At 38.5% G+C, this 24,257-nt stretch overlaps 1 protein-coding gene across 2 annotated transcripts in view; it reads right to left on the bottom strand.

Annotated features, from left to right (window-relative positions):
- The window catches only part of LOC139734868 (FAD-dependent oxidoreductase domain-containing protein 1-like), a 43,911-nt gene that overhangs the window by 4,388 nt on the left and 15,266 nt on the right, over window positions 1-24,257 (bottom strand). For both annotated transcript variants that reach the window (XM_071645659.1, XM_071645652.1), the window contains exons 2-4: window positions 3,143-3,589; window positions 2,323-2,433; window positions 843-961 (exon numbers count right to left, since the gene is read on the bottom strand). In XM_071645659.1, coding sequence (XP_071501760.1) covers window positions 843-961; window positions 2,323-2,433; window positions 3,143-3,406 — 494 coding nt within the window. In that variant the 5' untranslated portion in view covers window positions 3,407-3,589. The remainder of the gene's footprint in view (window positions 1-842; window positions 962-2,322; window positions 2,434-3,142; window positions 3,590-24,257) is intronic.

The following is a 24,257-nucleotide window of genomic DNA, read 5'->3' as shown; positions in this document are numbered from 1 at the left end:
GGGGTTTCTTCTAACAGGCCTTCCAGTGACATGAATGAAAATGCCACTAGTCATGATCAGCCAAAATGACTCAAATTGTAATAAAAATAATTCAAGGGTAATATTTTAACATGCTTGCTAGTTATTCTTCTTCATTTTCTTTTCTTTTTCTGATAGCTAGTGCTGTAATCTCTGAGTAACAGGCAGTAACAAACACAGCCCAAGGGGAGGGGGGGGGGGAGGTGCTTCAACCTTGGGGTACAGCACCAGCTGACAAGCCCAGGTGCCTCAAGGACTGCTGGGTAAAATCTGTTATGATGGCCACCCAAAGTAGACTGCTTCTATCATTTGCTATACATAACATGGCAGTGCAGGGGACAAAAGTAAGAAACGAAATCAACTTTAATATTGAGCACAACTCCTCGGCACAAAGCACATGATTCCATGTTTGTTTGTTTCTTTTTCTTGTTAGTTGGTGTTCAGTCTTCAGTCAAAAACAAATGACAAAGCCCACTCAATAAAAACAACAACAGACTGCCAGACAATAATCCACTGGAGTTTGTGAACATTATATCTAAGGTGCACTGTGAATAAGATTTACCGACAATTTACTTAGCCTTGGAAAACCCACAATGAATGCCTCACAGGGGAGGGACCTACTTTTTTCAGGGCCTCTCAAAGCAAAATATGCTTTCAAAACACAAAGAGTCAAAATACACAAGCAACTGCCACATAATCTCTTTGTATTGCCACTATAGGCCACGGTTGTGTGTATCCATAAATACAGTGAGAATTAATGGTAAGCACTATGAATGTGGACAAGCACTGTCACACCAGCATACACAAGAGAGGGCGCTATTTACCACTGTGTCTTGTAATTGTCCCTCATGATGTCTGCCCCCTTCTCCGACGCCAGGCACAGGTAGCCCTGGGGGTTGAACTGAATGTCGGGCGGATCCGCATCGTCCACACACAGATTTTGCTGACCGCGGATGAGGGAAACAGGATATGAAATGCAACATTTTATTTACAAACTCATACGTCAGAAATAATCTTAAACAAAAGTTACCTGTTCTTTCTTTGTTTGTTTGTTTGTTGCTGTTGTTTTTTGTACAAAAGAATGCAATTTACTTACGTGAAACAGAATCTTCTTTATTAAAAAAAGAATGACAACTTGAATTTTGACTCTTAACTGGAGAAGAACAAATATAGGACCCTAAAACAATGATTCTGGAGAAAACTTCAGGATTAAGCACTGATAGCTGCTACACATCCTTCTTTACACTTGGTCCAATATTACCTTTAAAGAGGATGGCTAGTAACCGATCAGTGGGAATCAGTGGGAATGCTGGGGGATGATTGTTCCAATCCTTGTGGGATTCATTTAAGAGTGCATTATATATCTACTGTTGTGTGAAAATTATTTGCTTCAGAACGGTCTCATATTCAAGTAATGTGCAGATTAATGCCCCGTCACTGACCAGGCACGCTAACCTGGAAACATTAAACTGCACATTACTTCAATATGAGACCATTCTGAAGCAAATAATTTTCACACAACAATAGATATATAATGTACTCTTAAATGAATCCCACAAGGATTGGAACAATCATCCTCCAGCATTCCCACTGATTCCCACTGATCAGTTACTAGCCATCCCCTTTAAAGATTGCCTTGTCTCACTTCATCATGTGGAACAGGTTTGATCAAATATTGATGACACTTCCATTATTAAACCAACAAACACCTTTAATAGAGAGATGGAAAATCTTAAAATACTGGTAGACTCATTTCTACTCCCTTTGATTGGAGTGCGTAAGAAGTCTGGAATCATTAGGAAATGACTGATGGCATGTACACCAACCTTGTCCTAGTGTTGTACTCCACCTCAAGAAGGATAATTTATGGCTCTTTTATATTTATTTGTACAAGAAAAACAAACACTATGAACAGATGTGAGGTCAAAATGTCCTCTCCTAGGGACCCCCTCAAATAAATTGACAGCAACGTAACACCAAACAACCAATCGATATAGAGCTGTACGGTCAGGTCAAACTTATCATATGTTGGTAATCTGCACTAGTACATGCTATGAGTCTGAAATTAATGTAATCTTTAAATGTTTATACGATATAGATCAAACAAGGACTAGCTTTGACAAGTGAAGGGCTTTTTCTAGTCCCCCACATCCACTGCATTTTAATATTGGGTTGTATTACTGGTATTTTGTTTGTTTGTTTGCCTTTGCCCCTTGCTTGTGTGCAATAATTATGTCAGTCATTTTTTTAAGAGATGTGAAATAATTTTGAATTGAAGTTAACTTTAAAAAGTCCATGCCTCACCTTGAGATTACGCAGGAAGTGAGCGCTGTACATTGACATGAGAATGTTCTCTGGTACGGAGAACTGCTGACGGATTCCACCGCAAGACAGGACACTTGAGGCTCGGGTATACTGCACACGGACAGGGATGACACAAAACATCTTGTTCATAAAATACATGTAACCATTTAATCCTAAATGATGTGACTACATTTATGCCGGCACTTCACGAAGTGATTTTCAATCTGATGAAACATTGAATGTGTCAACCCGAATTTGACGTGTACACTTTTGCATAATGGCTTGAAGACTAGTTCTAGAGGTTATTGCTAGATTCATCAATATAAACAACTCATAACTATTGAATGTATACACCTCTTGAACTGTGCCTGAAATTCTGCTCACAACTCATAACTATTGAATGTATACACCTCTTGAACTGTGCCTGGAATTCTGCTCACAGTTACAAAATTCCACATATGCAGTAATCAATCTAAAGTCAGAAGCTAATTTCAAAAGATACTTTTTAACATGCATTTCCATATCATGTTAAAGTGGGGTAAACTGATAGTAAAATAACACAGACAATGGTTCAGGTTTCCCATGTATGTATGAATAAGTGATAGTATTGACAAATTTACACTTACACTGTCATCACTTCACAAGTCTCCTATCAAACTGAACACAAATCTTCACAAAGTCCCCTTTTTTCATATGAAAAGTCAACAAGAATAAGATGTAGTTTTTTTTTTGCATCATATTACTGGATAGTCTTGTAAAACCAGAATGTTAAACAGTTTGAAAGTGGTTCTGTCTCAAAGCGTAGCTCTAATGAACTTACTGCTGGATCTCTTTCGACCACAAGAACACTGACACCAGCTTCTGCCTGTCGTCTCAGGAAGTAAGCCGTACTGGAACCCATCGCGCCCCCACCGATCACGACTATGTCGGCATGTTTCGGGGGGCGATTTGCGTTGTACAGTCCGTCGCCGTAGTCCGTCCACTTTGTCGGGTCGCGAGCCTTGACGTCCTTGATGATGCGATTGACATAGCTCATCTGGCGAACGTGCTGCCCCAGAAACTGGCCGACTCTCCTGGTGGCCATTTTGTCCTGGATGGAAGTTTAGCTTCCTGCAGAGAAATTGTCCTCCCTTCAATCCCCTCCTCCTTCACTGAGCAGAACTTCAAAGAGATCACACACCAAGAAGCAGCAATTGTTACTGTCGCAGTCACTACCTTCCTAAGCCTGTCAGTCATGTGACTATGTCTGGTAATGCTGCTGACACACCTGTCGGACAAAACAAAATAGTTGAAGTGAAAAGGAAGATCCCCAAAACCAAACAACTCAGTGATTTGAAGTTCATTCAGCCCTTTAAAAAAAGAAAAAAAGAAAAAAAAAATCTGATCGTTGTAGTAGACAAATACCTGCAATCTGCTCATAATACTTTGATTACTGCTTTTTTTGTTTGATATTCTTGTTTGAGGAGAAATAAATGTGTCTCTTAATATCACTGCAGTACTACCTATTCAGAAGGGCACAAAGAGCAGCACCTACACATAAACCTGACAGACTTTAATCCCTAGCCTACTGTATTTACAACGTTTAGCTCTATTTGCTACCCGGTCCTGCCCCCATTCCCCCCCCCTCCCCCCCCCCCCCCCCCCGAAAAAAAAGAGAAAATCTAGTTGCTAAAATAAATCTGGTGGGGGTCACACTGTTGACACACACTGTGTATGTTGCATTACAAGAATGAATCATTCTGTGATAAAAGCACACATTTTCATATTATTCACAACTGCAATACGATAACAAGAAATACAACAATATGATGCAATCATGAGAGTCTCAACCTACGAAAACAGTTTTGGTATTTGAAAAAAAAAAAAAATCAGTTCCACGACAGACCAAATGAATTTGTCACAACCATTGATTGCCTCAGCAATTTGACTTTTAAAGGGGATGGCTACTAACCGATCAGTGGGAATCAGTGGGAATGCTGAGGGATGATTGTTCCAATCCTTGTGGGATTCATTTAAGAGTACATTATATGTCTACTGTTGTGTGAAAATTATTTGCTTCAGAACAGTCTCATATTCAAGTAATGTGCAGATTAATGCCTCGTCACCGACAAGGCACGCTAACCTGGAAACATTAAACTGCACATTACTTCAATATGAGACCATTCTGAAGCAAATCATTTTCACACAACAATAGATATATAATGTACTCTTAAATGAATCCCACAAGGATTGGAACAATCATCCTCCAGCATTCCCACTGATTCCCACTGATCAGTTACTACCCATCCCCTTTAACAAAACTTTTAACAAACATATGGGCTACAATTTATGCAATGTGCTTGCAGCCCACTTGGCAAATAGAAGCATATCATGGGTTCAAAGTGCCTGGCTTAGAAAGAGAACAATGAGAAACTAAGAAACAGAAAGGCGTACCATTTTTGTTGAGAAGGGATCTACATCATGGTGACAGGAAAGAATAATTGTACCTGCATTACCCTTAAAAATATTATATATAATATTTTACATTGCTCTTAATTGACAGGAGCACTGCAAGTTGGCAACTTTGGCATCTTGGATGGTATTCTGAAAATCTTCCTAAGTTTCTTCCTAAGTTTCTTCCTAAGTCAAAACTTAGGAAGTGCCTAGGAAAGACAAAATTGGTATTCTGAAATTTCTTCCTAGGCACTTCTTAATGCAAATTAGGCCATCCTTATTCCCGCCCACGTCCTTTCCTAAGCCAATACGAAATGCCGTATCATAAGGAACTAACCGATGTCTGCCAATGACAATCGCATATTACTATGACGTAGGGTCAAATACACGAGGGCGCGGCATGTCCCCTTTCTCACGCTCATTTCGCGCATCAAAGTACATGTGCGCGCAATGACTGACAAGCGCGCCTATCACGATGCTTGCAGTTTGCTATTCTTAACAACGTACTTAGGACAGGGGTGGAGCTTTCCTAAATATTTTCCTAAAATTCTTTCCTAAGTGCATTCTAGAATACCAACTTCTTCCTAAGTCAGAAATTTGCATATTCCCGCCCCCTTCCTAAGTTTCTTCTAAGTCTACTTAGGAAGAAACTTAGGAAGATTTTCAGAATACCACTTAGAAAAAAATCCTGACTTAGGAAGAAATTTCTTCCTAGGAAGCAACGTTCTCGCCAGGCGTTTTACGCGTGGCGGGCGCGCCACGCGTGAATTGTGGCAGCCAATTTTGCGCCACGCGTAAATTGTGGCGATCAATTTTGCGCCACGGGTAAATTTCGACTACCACGCGTAATTTTCAGAGTTTTTGTTATCTTCCTTCCCCTTTTTGTAATGTTTCCCATTTAAAAAAATATATATATCTTTTGCAGTTTCCTTCGAACGCATGCTCGACAGTTACTTGCTCGGCGCTCGCTTTAGCGGCAAGATCGTCGATCGTGTGCGATGTACCCGCATCGCACGCAGTCCATTACCGATTCCACTTTGCTTGCCAGCATACGCAGGCGCACAGTGAGCGCAGTGTTATACCACGTTCACCGAGATTCCGGTGCAGAAAATTTACGGGCGCTTCTCTCCGATCACTGTGAGTTGCCACTGTTACTACACGTGTACGCGCGCAATCCCCGGAGCAGCAGATCGCAGATCAAGCCATGTGCGAGTGATCCAGCAACCAAAGCTGCCAATGTTTGGAAGCACGAACTAGTATTGTACTCAACAGCTCTAAAATTCGTATTTTTTTTTTTATTTCATACGTTTCAACCTCCTTTTTTTCGGATGTTTGCCTTTACTTTTGGAAATGAACAGCGGTATCAAACAATCGGCTCCGTAAGATGCTAAAATTAATGTCGGATGACCTCTTTGACGTTCAGAAATGAATAACAATAATACTCAACTCCGTACGATGATAAAACAAATGTCTGATGTTTGCTCTTATGTTCGAAAGTAGATAGCAATAACATTCAGCTCCGGAAGATGCTAAAATAAATGTCGAATGTTTGCTTTGACGTTCGGAAATGAATAACAATAATATTCAACTCCGTACGATGATAAAATAAATGCCGGATGTTTGCTTTTACGTTCGAAAGTAAATAGCAATAACATTCAGCTCCGGAAGATGCTAAAATAAATGTCGAATGATCCCTTTGACGTTCGGAAATGAATAGCAATAATATTTAACTCCGTATGATGATTAAATAAACATCGGGTGTTTGCTTTCACTTTCGAAAGTAAATAGCAATAACATTCGGATCCGGAAGATGCCAAAAATTAATGAATGTCAGATTACTGCTTTTACGTTTGGAAGTGAATAGCAGTAACATTTGGCTCCGTACGATGCTGAAATAATTGTCAGATGATTCATTTCACTTTCGGATGCGGGCAACAGTAACTTTCGGCTCCGTACGATAATAAAATAAAATAATGTCGGATGTTTGCTTTTAAATTTGGAAATGAATATAACGGAAATATTCTGTTCCGTACATGCTAAGATAAATAACAGATTGTTGCTTTTACATTTGGAAATGATTAACGGTATCAATCGGCTCAGTTAGATGCTAAAATAAATAACGGATGTTTCCTTTCACGTTCGGAATTGAATAAGGATAACATTCTGCTCTGTAAGAAGCTAAAATGAATGTCGATTGTTTGCTTTTGCATTTGAAAATGATTAACGGTATAACATTCGGCTCTGTAAGGTGCTAAAATACTTGTAAATGTTGGATGATTGCTTTTACAATCAGAAATGGTAACTTTCGGCTATTTACAATGCTAAAACAAATGTCGGATGTTTACATGTTAATGTCTACAAAATAATGCTCCCACTTTCTCATTTCAAACGTAAGTTTTGACCACCTAAATAGGCATCAACTTTTATAACAATCTCTAAACCTATAATATGTTAAATCCTAGAACTCAGAATAAGCCATACGTTTTTATATATAGGCTTTTTTTATTTTATTTGATTTTAAACATCATCATTTTCCCAAGTATTCCAATTTCTTTTCCCATGATTGAAAACAGACTGTCTGCCATAACGATGATTGCTAAATGTCTCGCCGTGTGTGGGTGTGCCGATGTGCGAGACACGTGCCCTGTGCTCTTGCCTTGTTTGAGGCTACTTCAAGTTCAATGAATCGAATGCGCCGCAGCTGCGCTTTATGGCTTGATTGCGGTAACAGTTTACATTCGATACGAAGAAATCGTCATGTCTTGTACACGAGCAAAAACAAAACCAAACAAAAACAAGCAAGCAAACAAACAGACAAGACATAACAAAACAAGAAACAAACGAATGTTGATAGCCAAATCATCTCCGTATGTAGTGGACCGTCACAGTTCATAGGTGAAATTCTTTCAAACTTTGAAAAGTAATACACAGTTTTAATGAGCCTGAAATTGTCGTGATTTTACTGTCTAATCGGGTAGTGGCTGCATATCACATACTCGTAGTGAATTTCTGTCTGCAATCGAGACGTGTCCTTTCATAATTATTGTCTTTCTGTGATTCAATAAATCGAGTGATTGATCAATCCCTTTCTATAGTTCAGGAACATCTAAAATAATCAAGTATACACTATTATCCCGGATTATGATCGACTGTTCGATGCTTCTACTATGGGCCAAAAGAAAGACTAAATTAATAGAATCATGATCCTTGTAATGATTCCTTTAATTGTACTCTCGAGCTAGTTCTTCGATCGATATTTCCAGGCTATTTACACTCTGTTTATTAACAGAATTCTAGTGTGCGCATTCTTTCGTTTGGCACCTGCGTCTAGCACCTGGTTTTGTGGAAATTTCTGCGAGGGGGGGGGGGGGATGTCAAGCGTCTCTTATACAATCTTTCGCTTCTATTTGTTGTCGTATTTCCCCCTTATTCTTTGCTGGCAATCAACAGTTAGATTTAACTTCACGAAGGTTGCTAGCACGTGGTTCTTTGTGTTGTGAGGGAGACATGTACATAATTTTTATTTTCATCATTCATTGGAGGAGAAATACAGAAAAAGAGGGAGACAAGAAATAAGAGGAAGACGTATGCATGTTCTCCTAAATTGCGTGATCTTTGAAGTATTATGGAAAAATTGACGAAAGAATAAAATGTGATGCAAACCTACACTTTATTACTTGATGTAGGTGTGAACGGCATCGAAGTTTTGTCGTGGTTAGGGGAACGCATTTTTGCGCTCGTAGTTAGTATAACTACAAGTTTTTGGATAGGTGTAGACATGGCTTATGGTAGATTGCCGATCGTCTGTGCGCGCGGCGGCTCCTTTGATGAATTGCATGCATACGCGTACGCGCTGTCAATCCTGTAAACAACTTCTAGTTCGGGCTGCCGGCCGGCCGGCCGGCCTGTCTTCCCTTGTGCATAACATATGTGGCGTACGTACGTATACTGTATGTACTATACGTACACTTTGTACAGTACAGTAGACCAAGCGTTATGGGACCGGACGCGTACATGGAGTCACTTTGAAGAGCAAATCCAACGATTTAGCAGGTTAATTCTCACGCCGTTTTCAGAGTATGTTGTCTAGTAGGCCTATATGAGGAGTCTATATCAAGTCTTTAAGGTAAAGGGTGCATATTCTATGTAAAATAAGTACGTTTTCATGCGGGTGTCCGGAAAAAGTACTAACGATTATAAACGAAATCATAATTTCGGACTCTATGAATGCCACATTTTAGTGACATAAAGCGTTGATATAGTGTGATGTCACGGACTCTGCGATCAGTTCGTTCCACTCATACTTTCTTCTTTTAAATTATTTTCTTTTTTTTTTCTTTTCTCTTAAATTTCGCGATTCTTGAATGATAAAATAAAATACACTCTAGATATCAAAAGTCACATTCTCAGCGACGCAAGAAAGCTTTGATAAAACGCAGCTTTCATATAGCGGGATGCCGGGCTTCTGTTATCTTGTTGCACCGATATTTCTTCAAATCAGTGTAATCCTTAAAATAACTTAATATAGCGCAAAAGAAAGTATGAAAGCAATTCAAACCCTCACTTTATTAAGTGATAAGTATCCACAATATTGTCATAAAAGAATCGATAATTTCGGAGATATTTTTGAAGTCACATTTAGTTCCACTAATACTTTCTTCTTTTAATCTTTTCTAGCTGTTATTTTTCTTCTAAATTACGCCACTCTTGACATAAAAAACACAAAGGGAATTATATAAATGCGATTGAAATATATGCTTTAGTTACGTGATAAATATCAACAATTATGTCATGAAAGAAAAGAATTTCGGACACTTAAGTCACTTCACAGAGACGTTTAGTTAAACTAAATGCAGTGTTGATAGAGCATGGATGCTGTTTCGTTACGACAGTTGCACTATTTTTTCTTCTTCATCATCTTCGTTTTCTTTCCACATTCTTCTAAATAGCGTGATTTTTTAAAGACAGAAAAAAAAATGAGACGAAAGGAAATAGTGCACAGATGCAAACCTTCACTTTAGTTACATGATGAATAACAACAATTATGTCATTGTATGATGAAAGAAAACATAATTTCGGACACTGGAAGTCACATTTTCAGCACCGCAAAGTTAAGCTATAAACGCAGCTTTGATACCGCGATGCCGTTTTGTTATACTTGCATCAATATTTTCTTCTTTTTCTTTTCTTTTTCAAAACTTCTTCCTTTGCTCATTTTTTCTTCTTAATCGTGTGAGACTTGAAATAGAGAAAGAAACGGACAAAAATAAAGGATGAAAGCGATGCAAACTTGCACTTTATTACGTGACAAGTATCAACAATATTGCATTAAAGGAAAGATAATTACTACGACTTTTAGTCACATTTTCAGCAACGCAAAGCTCACGTAAACGCAGCTTTTATGGTGGGTTGACGCTTCGTTATAGGCTAGTAGCACCAATATTTTCTTCCTTTTTCTTTTTTTCTTCAAATCAGTGCAATCCTTAAAATAAAAAAGAAACGCAAAACAAAGTGTAAAAAAAATGATGCAAACCGATACTTTATTAAGTTATATACGTATCCACTATTGTCATAAAAGAAAAGATGATTTCGCTGACTATAAGTCACATTTTCAGCGACGCAGAGCTAAGCTAAACGCAGCGTTGCAGTGTGATACCGGTCCTACAGAAAAATAAAAAGAAAGTATGACTGAAGTGATATTCAGGTACCCATGTCTGAAATAAATGAATTAAAAAATCAATCATCTTACCGTTATTCAGAGTTCTAAGATTTAGCAAATAGGCTTATAGATTACTATAAAAATTGATGCCTATTTAGGTGATCAAAACTTACGTTTGAAATGAGAAAGTGGGATCATTTGCAGACATTAATTTTGTAAACATCCGTCATTTGCTTTAGCATTGTAAAGAGCCGAAAGTTACTGTTATTCATTTCTGATTGTAGAAGCAATCATCCAACATTTACTAATATTTTAGCACCTTACGGAGCCGAATTATACCGTAAATGATTTTTAAATTTAAAAGCAAACAACCAACATTCATTTTAGCACCTTACGGAGCTTCATGAATGTTATCCTTATTCAGTTCCGAACGTGAAAGCAAACATCCGCTCTTTTTTTTAGCATCTAACTGAGCCGATTGATACCGTTAATCATTTCCAAATGTAAAAGCAACAATCTGTTATTTATTTTAGCATCGTACGGAGCAGAATATTAACGTTATTCATTTCCAAACTTAAAAGCAAACATCCGACATTATTTTATTATCGTACTGAGCCGAATGTTACTGCTGTCCACTTCCGAAAGTGAAATGAATCATCTGGAAATTATTTTAGCATCGTACGGAGCCGAATGTTATACTATTTTTCATTTTTGAACGTCAAGGCAGACATCAGATATTTACTTTATCATCAAACGCAGCTGAACGTTACTGTTATTTATTTTGAAATTTAAAAGCAAACATCCGACAGTTATTTTAGCATCGTATGGAGCAGAATATTACTGCTATTCACTTTCGAACGTAAAAGCACTCATATGACATTTATTTTAGCTTCTTCCGGAGCTAAATTTTATTGTTATTTATACCTTCGAACGGAAAAACAAATTTCTGGCATTTATTTTATCATCGTACGGAGTTGAATACTATTGTTATTCATTTCAGAACGTCAAAGCAAACATCAAACGTTAAATTTACCACCGAACGCAACTAAATGTTACTGTTATTCGTTTCGAAATTTAAAAGCAAACATCCCACAGTTATCTTAGCTTCGTATGGAGCCGATTGTTACCGCTGTTCATTTCCGAACAGCATAAAAGCACTAATCTGACATTTATTTTAGCATCTTCCGGAGCTTAAAGTTATTGTTATTTAATTTCGTACATAAAAACAAACATCAGACATTTATTTCATCATCGTACGGAGTTCAATAGTATTGTTATTCATTTCAGAACGTCAAAGGGATCATTCGACATTTATTTTAGTATCTTCCGGAGCTAAATTCTATTGTTATTTACTTTCGAACGTAAAAACAAACTTCCGGTATTCATTTTATCATCGTACGGAGTTTAATACTATTGTTATTCATTTCCGAATGTCAAAGCAAACAACAAACATTAAATTTACCATCCAACGCAACTAAATGTTACTGTTATTCATTTCGAAATTTAAAAGCAAACATCCGACAGTTATCTTAGCATCGTATGGAGCCGATTGTTACCGCTGTTCATTTCCAAAAGCAAAGGCAAACATCCGACATTTATTTTATTATCGTACGGAGCCGAATGTTACTGCTGTGCACTTCCGAAAGTGAAATGAATCGCCTGTAAATTATTTTAGCATCGTACGGAGCCGAATGTTATACTATTTTTGAATTTTGAACGTCAGGGCAGACATCAGATATTTACTTTATCATCAAACGCAGCTGAACGTTACTGTTATTCATATCGAAATTTAAAAGCAAACATCCGACAGTTGTTTTAGCATCGTATGGAGCAGAATATTACTGCTATTCACTTCCGAACGTAAAAGAACTCATCTGACATTTATTTTAGCATCTTCCGGAGCTGAAAGTTATTGTTATTTAATTTCGAACGTAAGAGCAAACATCAGACATTTATTTCATCATCGTACGGAGTCCAATAGTATTGTTATTCATTTCAGAACGTCAAAGGGATCATTCGACATTTATTTTAGTATCTTCCGGAGCTAAGTCTTATTATTTACTTTCGAACGTAAAAACAAACTTCCGGCATTCATTTTATCATCGTACGGAGTTGAATACTATTGTTACTCATTTCTGAATGTCAAAGCAAACATCAAACATTGAATTTACTATCGAACGCAACTAAATGTTACTGTTATTCATTTCGAAATTTAAAAGCAAACATCCGACAGTTATCTTGGCATCGTATGGAGCCGATTGTTACCGCTGTTCGTTTCCAAAAGCAAAGGCAAACATTCGACTTTTTGGGTGACCCCGGGCCACCGTTGATGTCGAGTCCTGCATAAGATCTGTTAAAAACGGAGGGATGATTTCGGACACTTTTACTCCTTTAGTTCCATTTTTTTTTAGCTACGAAGCTGTAACGTTATAACGCAGAGTCGACAGTGCGATACCGCACCTATTTTGTCCCTTTCTCTCTCTCTTTTTGTTTTGTTTTGTTTTTGCATGCTTCTCACGCACGCGCATGTCGGTGTGTAAGCGCCGTTTCTTCCCCCGACGACCCGACCACGTGTTCAGTTTGAGCCACCACGCGTAAATATTTCAAACTACCTGACGGCACTTTTCCGCCACGCGTACTTCATTTTCTGGCGAGGACGCTGCTAGGAAGGATTTCAGAATACCACCCCAGGTCAGGAAAATTCTACCAGTACACAGTTGTATGATCTTGTTCTTCGTAGTAGTATGACACAATGTGGTTGATACAGTTTGCCGACTATTGCTAGTCACCTGCTGGTCATGTGGGCAGACCACAAGGGGTCAGCATCGTTCTCACATTTTCTGATGTGGGTATGTCGGGTGGACGGGTTAGCACCCTGCTCATTATGAGAAATTCCTCATTTTCAGTTGTGGAAAAACATTGCGGTGTCAAAATATCCTCTCTCTGGCGGTTTAACTACAACTCAGACAGACACACAGTATAGTGATGGCAAAACTACTTTTCTCCTTTGCAGCAAACAGTCTGATCTATCAAAGATGGCCCCTGGATTCTGGTACTTATTCTGCTCTGTACATTTGTAGGGTTTTATCTGCCATCTTTAAATTGAGTATTCCAATGACAAAAGATGAAAAACACATTGGAGCAGCCAAACCCTACCATGCCCGCCCCCCCTCCCCTTTTTGTGTAGATTCACTGAAGCGAATGGCAAACATTGCCCCTATTTGTTTTGGTTCTCACATGAGGGCTAACTCCTGTTGGCGGATCAAACATACGGTGCAGTGCAGCTCATGCTCAGAAAGGCATCTCCATATACAATACTGGAACTGTATGGCTTTGGGCCAAAATACTGTATACAGCATATATATATTTTGGGAGTCTAAATTTTTGCGAATCGGAACTTCCCAACAATTTTGCAATTGGTTATATTCGCGATCATGGAGTCCTGTACCGAATGGAGAAATACACGTACGTCACATTCATAGCTTGATCAGAGTCAATATTTTCGTCTTTATATTGTCTTTAATTTTGCGAATAGCACCTGACTCACGAAATTCGCAAAAATAAAAATCTCATGAAATATTTGGCGTACCGTATACAGTATTCCCCCTTTTGCTGTATTGCTGAATGCCTTTTAAAAAAAAAGCAATTCACAAAAGACACAAAACACAGCATTTTTATTGAAGTATGCATCTTTCCTCATTCACAATGGACTGAGCTAGCAGCAGTTCACTGTCCCTTTCAGTACTTTAGGCAGCAATTATGAAGTATGCAGAGAACAAGACACACAAACATAAATCAGTACAGATATTGTACTGCAATCAAGCTGCAAAATGTTGCTAGATACAGTATGCAGAAACATGCATAGTCAGTTACTGAATCCAAGAGATATCACATCCTGGTATACTAAATGGCAAAAAAACTAGAAATGTCGCTAAGGCGACTGGTATGCCTCCGCCATAATGCATGATTCTCCTAATAGGTATACAGTACATTTGGAAATTGTGTGATTACATTTTCAAAAAATTGGCAAAATATTGAAATGACAACTTTGTCACAAATGTGTTGAATGTTCACCTTCCTTGACCTAGGTTTAATTGGATGAATAGGAGAGCATGTATTTGGGGATTTAAGGACTTTAACTTGACTTTGACCCATTCATAAGTTTATGCATGAGTAATTTTCAAGGTATGGAGAAAAAATGCAATTTTTGTTTTGTTTGAAAAGATTTTATTTTCTGCATTTCATATTTTCTTTCAGAATACAAAAATAACAAAGGCAGGTTCAATTACACAAATACAATTCTGAAAATTATTGACATATTACATAGTAAGTCATATTTTGTATATAAAGACAAATGAAACGTTAAATAACATACAAAATGTTTATATGGCCAATAATGACTTGATTCACAGTACAATATATAATATATACATATAATGCAGAGGGCCGCCGTTATAAGCCGTGCTTGAACAGACGGACAGCCAGAGTTTTTGTATTGAAACGTACATTGTTACCATTTCATCTGGCCTTTGACCCTAAAATTCATAGGACAATCGCTGTCAGGTAGAACATGCATAAATATGTAGTAAGTTTCAAGATAACTTGAGCCACTTCCGAGATACGGAGGAAAAAAGTTAGTTCAGCCCTTTCCCTTGATCTTTGACCTTTTGACCTTTTTTGAGGCAAAAAAAAAAGAAAAAAAAGAGAAAGTTTCCAGAGAATCTCTATTAAGTTATACATGCATACACAGAGACTCCAACTCTCCCGCCGAAAACCCATTTTTGCAAAATCTCCCGTTCTCCCGTTTGAGATTTAATTTCTCCCGCCCTGGCTCAATGTCTCCCGTTGGAAAGGATTTCTTACTTATTGCTATCGTATGTTGCAAAAATAAGCCTTAGATAGCACCAGAGAGCATCTATAACCCTAGGAACTTCGCGTTTCGCACACATAAACTTGGAGTCTCCCGTTTCCTACGGGTTTCAGACGGGAGAATCTCCAGATCAGAAGGTGCTTCGGATTGGAGTCTCTGCATACACCAAGTGTCAAAAAAAAATAATACATGTAATCCTGCTGGCATTGCATAAATATGAGGGAAATAGTAAAATATAAAGTGTTGCCCTTGACCTTTGACCCATGAACCCTAAATTCTCTAGACAATCACTGCCAGTCAGTACATGTATGTACACGTACATACTATGTTCCATCATGGAGCTACAAACAGTAGCTCCATGGTTCCATGAAGATACCTTGAACAATTCCCAAGGTATGGAGAAAAAAGTGAAGTTTTAATATTTTTATTTGACCTTTTGACCTTTGACCTTTGACCTCATGACCCCAAACTTTCACCTGAGAATCTTAATTGGGTAATACATGTGTACACTAAGTTAAGAAAATATCTTCAGGCATTGCATAGATATGGTAGAAATAGTGAAATTTTACGTATTTGACCTTGACCTTTTGACCTTTCACCTTGAGCATGGGCACCCAAAAGTTGATAGGCATAACTTCACCCCCTAAAACACATACATGCCAAGTTTCATTAGGATACCTCAAAAGGCTTTTTAGTTACGCTGTCCACAAAATCCATTACGGACGGACGGAAGGGCGGACGGACCTGACAACCCGAAAACATAATGCCTCCGGCACCACTTCGTGGCGGAGGCATAAAAAAAAAAGCACAAATGTGAGCAAGATGTTTATTATACTAACTTTTCATGCAATACTAATTTTTGTTTTTGCAATCCTGGGGTATTCAAGAAGATTTGAGGAAAAACCGAGTGTTTGTTCCATAACCTATGTGCATTTCCTCACCAAAAAGTTCCACACAGGATTTCAGCATTTCCACTGAAATACAACTTGAAATTGTTAAAATAAAAAACCTCTTATAATGGTCTCCATATCAAAACTCTATGGAAGAGCCACTTGGAGCATGGAACATCAAAGCCAGCAGAATGCTAAGCATTCAAATGTTATACTAATGATGCACAGGATAGAGTGTGTTAGTGAAGGATTCACTAACGCCACGAAATAATCCTGTGCATCATTTGTTTTATAAAATGGGTCGAAAACTAACAGCATTATTCACGTACCTTTGTGGGTCAATACCAGTCAGCTACATGTAGCACTCGCTCAAAAGTCAAGATGTCCGAAGATGTTCGTCCCAAACATTTACGCACGTTGCACTCGGAAATCCCGCACATAAGTACTGTACGTACGTATAAGAGTATACGTACGCCACGTACTGTTATGCACAAGAAAGGCCGCCGGCTGTTGTGGCAGCCCGCGGCCCGAACTAGAAGTTGTTTACAGGATTGACAGCGCGTATAGTAGCGCGTGACACACTTGTAACAACTGATTGAGTGCGCACTGCTAGTGTAAAACATTGTGACGTACGTCAGGCCAGGGAGGTGGAAGACAGACTCTTCTTAGTGCATACCTGAAGAAAATAATGCACGCACACGTGACTCATTTCAGCGCTTCCAATTGGCTACATTCTTGAACCCATTTTATAACATGCTATAGAAGCTACAGTGAATGAATAAATTTTGTACAAATTGGATAGAGATTCCACTCCTTCTCTCACACCTCCCTGCTCATACACTAAAGAAAAATCATGTTTCTGTTCAGGCAACAAGAATCTCAAAAATTCCACATCATTAGATCGTAATACAATGTATTACAATTCATTGATGCTTCTTTTCCTATAGCCTAGTAACAAAGGATTTTAACACTCACCTGCTCCTTCTCATTAGGCGTTTTCACATCAGCCCGATAAAAATCCAAGCTCGAGATATTTTTCGCAGAAAATAGTCAGCAAAATAGCGCGCTATTTCGAAACATCGGGCTGATGTGAAAACGCCTATTAGGCGTTTTCACATCAGCCCGATAAAAATCCAAGCTCGAGATATTTTCCTATTTCCCAAGTCAGAAAATAGCACGCTATTTCGAAACATCGGGCTGATGTGAAAACACCTATTATACGTTCCATAGGCAGGAATTCAGTTAGTTGTTGCTCGGTGGGGCAAGCCTCCGGCAAGCTTTGTGGTTGTTAACCCCCCGAGGACGGGCTGATTTTGCTACAACACACATTTCCCACAGACACCAGCCCAAGTGTACTTGGGACTCGTCCTCAAAGGGTTAAGGGCAACTTATAATTAAGAACAAAGCAGGCATAAAATTTGAATACATTACAGAACTGGTCTATTGATTAGAAAAACAACAACAACAACAAACAAAAACAACAATTTGTATTTTATTAGACAATTTGGCACACATACTGGCTGCGTTTATCAACTTTCCCCAGTTTAAATGACTTTTGAAACCCCTTTCAATAGCCCTTTCCATAGCCCTTTCCATAGCCCTTTCGAAAGCCCTTTCCAGAGCCCTTTCCAGAGCCCTTTCCAGAGCCCTGACTGCCTGTACTATTAATGTGGCCGCTTGTTTTCTAAGAAGGGACGGCGAAAAGCAATTACCATCATAAAGACATAATATTCCTATCTTCCTTTGAGAGTGACGAGTCATGATACAATGCCACATGAACCAATTGTCTTCCTATCTGTGAGGCAGCTCCAGTTTAGCACATACTTCAAATATTTCTGAGTGGGGGCATGAGACATGGGATCAAAGGGAATGAGACTGTTGTTACTCTATTTCTCAAACCTTGTTGGTGAGAGAAACACCTCCTTGTTCCAAGCATATGCGTGCATTACACACAGCTGTATGTATACACCTGTGTATACGTACTCGTGTGCACTTTACACTTGTATGTGGCGCACGTCTTTTTCAGAAACCGGAAACGCATGGTTGCGTAACCGCAGTAGGGCGACCTAAAGGGCTTTCAAAACAGCTTTGCGTTTATCAACTTCGAAAGGCTTTTACAAACAGGTTTCTGATAACCTGTTTAGGAAACCTGTTTGGATCGTCACAAATTTTGGGCTTTCGAAAAGGCTTTCCTAGAGGGCTTTCAAAACAGCTTTGCGGTTATCAACTCGTAAAAATTCCTTGAAAGCTGTTTGGATAACCTGTTTCTGCCGAGAAAAGGAGTTGATAAACGCAGCCACAGTGTACCTAATACTCCAATGTTTTAAAGGGCTTTTCTCCCAAAGACTGTAGATGTTGATCAAGAAAACCAAGGAGGGTCTGTTTTATGTTTTTTGTTGTTTTTTGTTTTTTCGCTTGTTTGTTTGTTTGTTTGTTTTCTTATATAAATATTAGGTTTTAAAAAAATGTTACTGGGTACTGGTATTTATAACAACTCTTTGCCCGGACAGAGGGTAATAAATGTGATAGTCTGTACATGTACATTGTAAGACACCACATCACAGGACAAATGAAAAACTTTAAATTAGTTGACAAAGCTATGTAGCATCATCTTGACGTGATGTGATGTTTTGATTGCATACCATTTGTGTTCTATATTTTGTACCCATATTTTTCAAGTTGTGAAAGTCTTGTATTTACTTTGGGGCCTTTTCCCAACAAGACTGAAAGGCTTTAATTGGTCTCCAATAATGAATACATTTATATCATGACTTGAAACTGTAATGATAGTTGTTTTCAATGTGGAAATAAAATGAAATGAAATGAAATGAAATGATGTTGTCTCGAGCCTACTGGTTTAATGACTTGCAAAAGTCCTACCTTGTATGTGTGTACAGGGATGCACACTTTGCGATCTTGCCACAGTTATATGTGAACCACATAAGTTTACAAAACTCTCAATAATATCTTAGACTCTAGGATGCCATGACTTGACGCTTTTACAAAATGCAAACTTAGCAAAATCTACAAGGGGTGTAGACTGAACGTGAGAATATTATGACAACACGTGATCAGTGCTCTTGGTAGTCTTTGGTCTTTGCACCGATGTCAGAAAACAACCATTAATTTGTTTGCACATCAAAGAATTAGGAGAGCCTGTAAAATAATACTATTTTCATGAGATAGTAGAGCAATACTGAGAAGGCACCCCGAGTTGTGAAATTTTACACTATGTTCAAGCTGACTTTACTGATGGTAAACTCACAGTCTAAAAAACAATGGTAAAAGATTGTTTCAATTTGTCAAAATGGAAGACCACATACAAAACTTGCAGAATTTCAAAGTTTCACACGGTAATTTTGATGAAAAATAGTGGTGGAAAGTATGTCAAGTACAAACATTTATTTGATGTTATGTAGATTGGCCAGCCTACTTTAGTTTTGAGTGCTCTGTGTGCTGTAGTTGTGTATGGGGGTGTGAGGGTGTGGGTGTGAGGGTGTGGGCGTGTGTGTGTGTGTGTGTGTGTGTGTGTCTTAGTGTGTCTATGGTCTCCTTTTTTATGTAGGTTTATCTGTTGCCATTTTATACACATTATGATTGTTCTGATATATACTTGCCATGTCGTAGTGTTAGTGCGTGAACTTACGTGGTACCGTACCTTGGTCTCCTGTCGGTGGTTTCAGTGACTGATCTGAATGTACACTCAACTGATTATTATGATGGGGAATGTCACTTTACATCATTGGCGGTTGGCCTTTGTCCTGCTGAGTCCCAACTTATTTGTACCTTGCATAGGGCCCCACTCACAAGCCTTGCTTCTTTCGGGGTCCTAAAAACCATGTGAATTTTTGTATCAGCGATTTGTGTTATCTTGTTATTCATGTTTGGTTTTTGAATAAAATTGAATTGAATTGAAGTACAAGTCAGATAAGCAAACAATGACATCACTTCATAATTTACATTTCGGTCTGTTCACACGCACAAGAAACTGTCTATTGAGCACCATCACAAACATGATACGTGCGTACTGAGGTGAGCAGCCAGGGGTACAATTTTGTATAAGGGGGTGTGCAGTTACCCTGCCTGAGATTTTTCAGTGGCGGACCCAGGGGGAGCGCACCCCTTTAATTTTTGTTAAAACAAAAGAAATAAAATGAAAAAAATGGGGGAGGGGTGCGTGCGCCCCCCTTAATTTTGTAAAGGCACCCCCTCTTAACGGAATTCCTGGATCCACCCCTGCTTTTACAAAAACAGATCCCTGAAGGTTCACTTTACACTCACTGAGGGGGTATTGTCATTACAGTCAACCTTGCCAACGTTGACCTCACAGAAGTAGAAAATTGGATAAGTTACAGAAGAATTCTACGGTAACTACCTTGGATGGATCTAAATATGTGCTCAGTAAAACATTTTTCTGTTGCAGTATGAATAGAAAAGTGAAACATTACAAAATCTAATGTTGAATTATTTTCATGTGAAAAGAATATGCCTCAATTTATGTTTGATTTATGTTGTTTTGCTTCTTTTTTTTACTTGATACTATACTGTCAGTCTAGATATGGAGTGGATGACTTAAATAGATGCTACAATGTATGTGGTATGTTCATGTAGGGCTACATTGTATGGTGAACATTGGGAGGGGGGTCTCCTCCTCCTCCTCCTCCTCCTCCTCCTCCTCCTCCTCCTCCTCCTCCTTCTTCTTCTTCTTCTTCTTTCTAACCAGGATTTTATGCTACAAGTTTGTACTATGTAGATGAAAGCCTGTATTATGTAGATCACATCTAGAAATAAAAAGAAAATTGTAGTAGGTACAGTATTCGAACAACTGTGTTGCTGAAAGCCCTCAACACAGCACTTACTATCACATGGATTTTGTAACATGAAATCAGTGTTCATATGATTGTGATACAATATCTGACATCTGTGGATGCAAGAATGGTGAATTTCTGATTTGCCAGCATTCACTGCGTATTCTGATTTGGTACTTAACAATTGTCTGGAAGGAACGGTACATGTCTATTCACATCAAAGTGAACTGAACCATTAGATTTGTTGACACTGCGACAGATATAGCAGAATACAACACATTTCAAAGCAGTGCTGAGGAAAATGATACTTTGAACAAATATCAGTTTGCAAAGTTCATCCACATTCTCCAAGAATGATTGCATGACATGGTGGAATGAATATGAGCAAATATGAGACAGAAACGCTATGATCATTCGTCTACACCTGAATAAATAATATTGCACAAATCTGAGTATTTACGGTCGCCCTGTCCTTGTACAGAAAGACAATGATACTTATCAAATGGAAGACTTAATAGTGCAATTGAATTTTCTTTTTTTTCCCCCTTTTTTTTTTGTGCATCCGGCCAATTTAAGTCAACTTTGCATGTTTCTAACTCCATGGATGTACACATGTATGTACAATTGAATAATAAAATAACCCCCCCCCCCCCAAAAAAAAAAGCACTACTTGGGTGGAATGTTGTTTGCTTAGTTGCAAAAATTTCCAGACCATACAGTGTAATATCATATGTTTACAGTTAAAACAGTCAATACAACACGCAATATACAGAGGTATAGTTTGAATCTCCAGTGTAATATAAAAGCAAAGACAATTTCAGTTTTAAACTTTGTGGCCATCATTCTGTACAATGTAGGGTTTCAAAAGTATATTTGCTACTTGTCCTTGCAAACAATAATATCACAACACGTGACAGGCCAAGAACAGAGATGTATACAATGATAGAAGCCAAGCAAAAGAGGCTCATTATAACTTGCCTCACATACTGCCAAGTCATGAATAAATATGATTTACAATGATGAATGACTTACAAGTGCATTTATAGGTAGCCACTCATACCTGGTGCTATGCAACTGTCAGAGGACAGAATTTTGTGATGAGAAAGTGTATTATATTGCACAGGCTCGGTTTGCCTATAGGGTTTATTACAGAGTGCCACACAGGGAAACAAACACTCTGTTGTTTTTGGGGAGAGATAAGGACTAGCCAGTGGCAGCATACAGTTGCCATGGGAATGCCATCCCATGCTACTAATTCCCCAGCTAGTTTCACTTCACCACTTTGGGGCATGTGTACTTGCACGTGTTACAAAATATAGTTCTGTTTGTTGATTAATGTTGAGGGTTAGATATGCTATGGGAGAGAAAAGAATGAGCATGTGCTTTGTAAATTATAGTTAAGGTTATTCAGAATATGAAAATAATAACCAGGAATATGATTTTTACTGGAAGGAGGAGTGATATTTTGGTGAGTGATCAGTCACAGAAAGTGTTGAGCCAAACAGTTCCGGTGGTCTGGGGCATTGCACCTTGCTCTGCAGAGAAGGGGAGAGGCAATCACAGGTCACGTGGAGGAAATCTGCTGTAAGTAGGCTTGTATTTCGTTTTTTGAATGATATTTTTGTTGGGTACATGATTTATGTATGCATTATGCTTACTGTGTGTGAAGTTTAAAAGTAATGTGAATGCATATTGCGGCTTTATAGAGTAGATGAAATGTTGAGGTGAACGGAGTCATTGTCCTCTTAGCCATTGACCCTGTGTGTTAGCTGCATGCAGAGTACACAGCAGTGCACTCAGCCACACACTTTGCATAGAGTAGTGGGAGTGAAGTTGCGTGATTTACACCATGCGATGGAGTTTGTAAAGTGGGAGAATATTGGTTTGCATGAATGGAAGTTGTAGTAATCATTATTATTGGCTCATTTAAATGTCATGTTCATATGATTAGAGTATGTATGGTACATCAGACTTTCACGAATGTGAGCAAGTTAGCTAGAGCACATGTAGGTGCCAGACAACACGTGAGGTTGGCATGAATGCACATCCTTCAGAAGTTATCGTGCGGATGGAAAACATTTGACTTAGGGGGCGCTCTCATGTAAACAATGAATTAAAGATGGCCGCGCCCATGGTATCGGTATGTGTATGAAACTGCCCACCTGTTGAGGCACTATCCATTTGGGAGCATAGTTGCTTATTTGTCATTTAATCTTAGAACCATGTTGTATGAGATGACATACAGCGGTGTGAATGCTATGGTTTGAAAATCACCATGATAAGGACCATTCGTGTGTGTATGTTTCTTTTATTTAGGATAACTTCCGCTGTGTATCAGCAGTGAGGAGACAGCTTATCGCACGAGGCTGATAGCTGTTGTGACCTGTTCAGAAGACAAGTGACGTTTGACTTTGGGTATAAATATGTTTCAATTTCCTTACGCATTTATGCAAGTTCATGGAGTGGAACATGTTGTCCATTATTACAATTTGTTGTTGACTATGCAAGTTGCATTTAAGCTTACTAGTCAGTAATAATGTGGGTTCCAGTATATTGAAACCAAGTGTAGGTTTTATTGAGAGAATGAGGTGACTCTATAATGATTTGATAACGGTTAACATCTGTAGGAGGAGAATAAGTTTGTTTTATGTTTTCATACACAAATTATTAGTATGACATAATGCTAGTATGTGATGTGTAACTTGGCAGACTAGAAGTTTTGGTATGGATTATGCTAAACAAGGCTACTGAAGAAATGAAAGCAGTTGATAATGTTTTGGAAGTGATACAGCTGTAGTTCAACTTTTCATTTCATTTGAAGGAGTTGATATGCATTTGACACTGATGATGCAACATAAAGCAGTTATGGTGTACGATTCAGTGGTATTGTAAACCATGATGGGAATTATTATAGATCAATGGTAGTGAGGAAGAGCTATGCATATTGAGTTACAGTTTTAATTACAGTCTTACAGTAACTCTCGTGGACTGAGATAAACAACTGAGAGTTTTTGTGATTGTGTTAGAACCAAGTGTAACAAGCTAACGCATTGCTGATGTTATCATGGCATATACGAAGTGTGTTATGATGTTGGTTTTTTCTCTGCTTGTTCTTTGCAGGGTTTCTTGTTTGTTTTATTACTTCGGTAATAAACGTGCATATTACTGCAGGTCAACTGGTACGCTCATTTATTTGAGTACTCTCGGGTATCTAAACCAACCCACCCCCCTAGGGCACATAACAGCCCCCATCCCCCGACAAGTGGCGTCACGGA

Source organism: Diadema antillarum, unplaced genomic scaffold, assembly GCF_040938485.1.
Source record: "Diadema antillarum isolate AM-2024a unplaced genomic scaffold, OU_Dant_1.0 scf00000027, whole genome shotgun sequence".
Taxonomy (NCBI): domain Eukaryota; kingdom Metazoa; phylum Echinodermata; class Echinoidea; order Diadematoida; family Diadematidae; genus Diadema; species Diadema antillarum.
The sequence above is the reverse complement of the archived record's forward strand: the minus strand, read 5'-3'. Positions and strand labels throughout refer to the sequence as shown.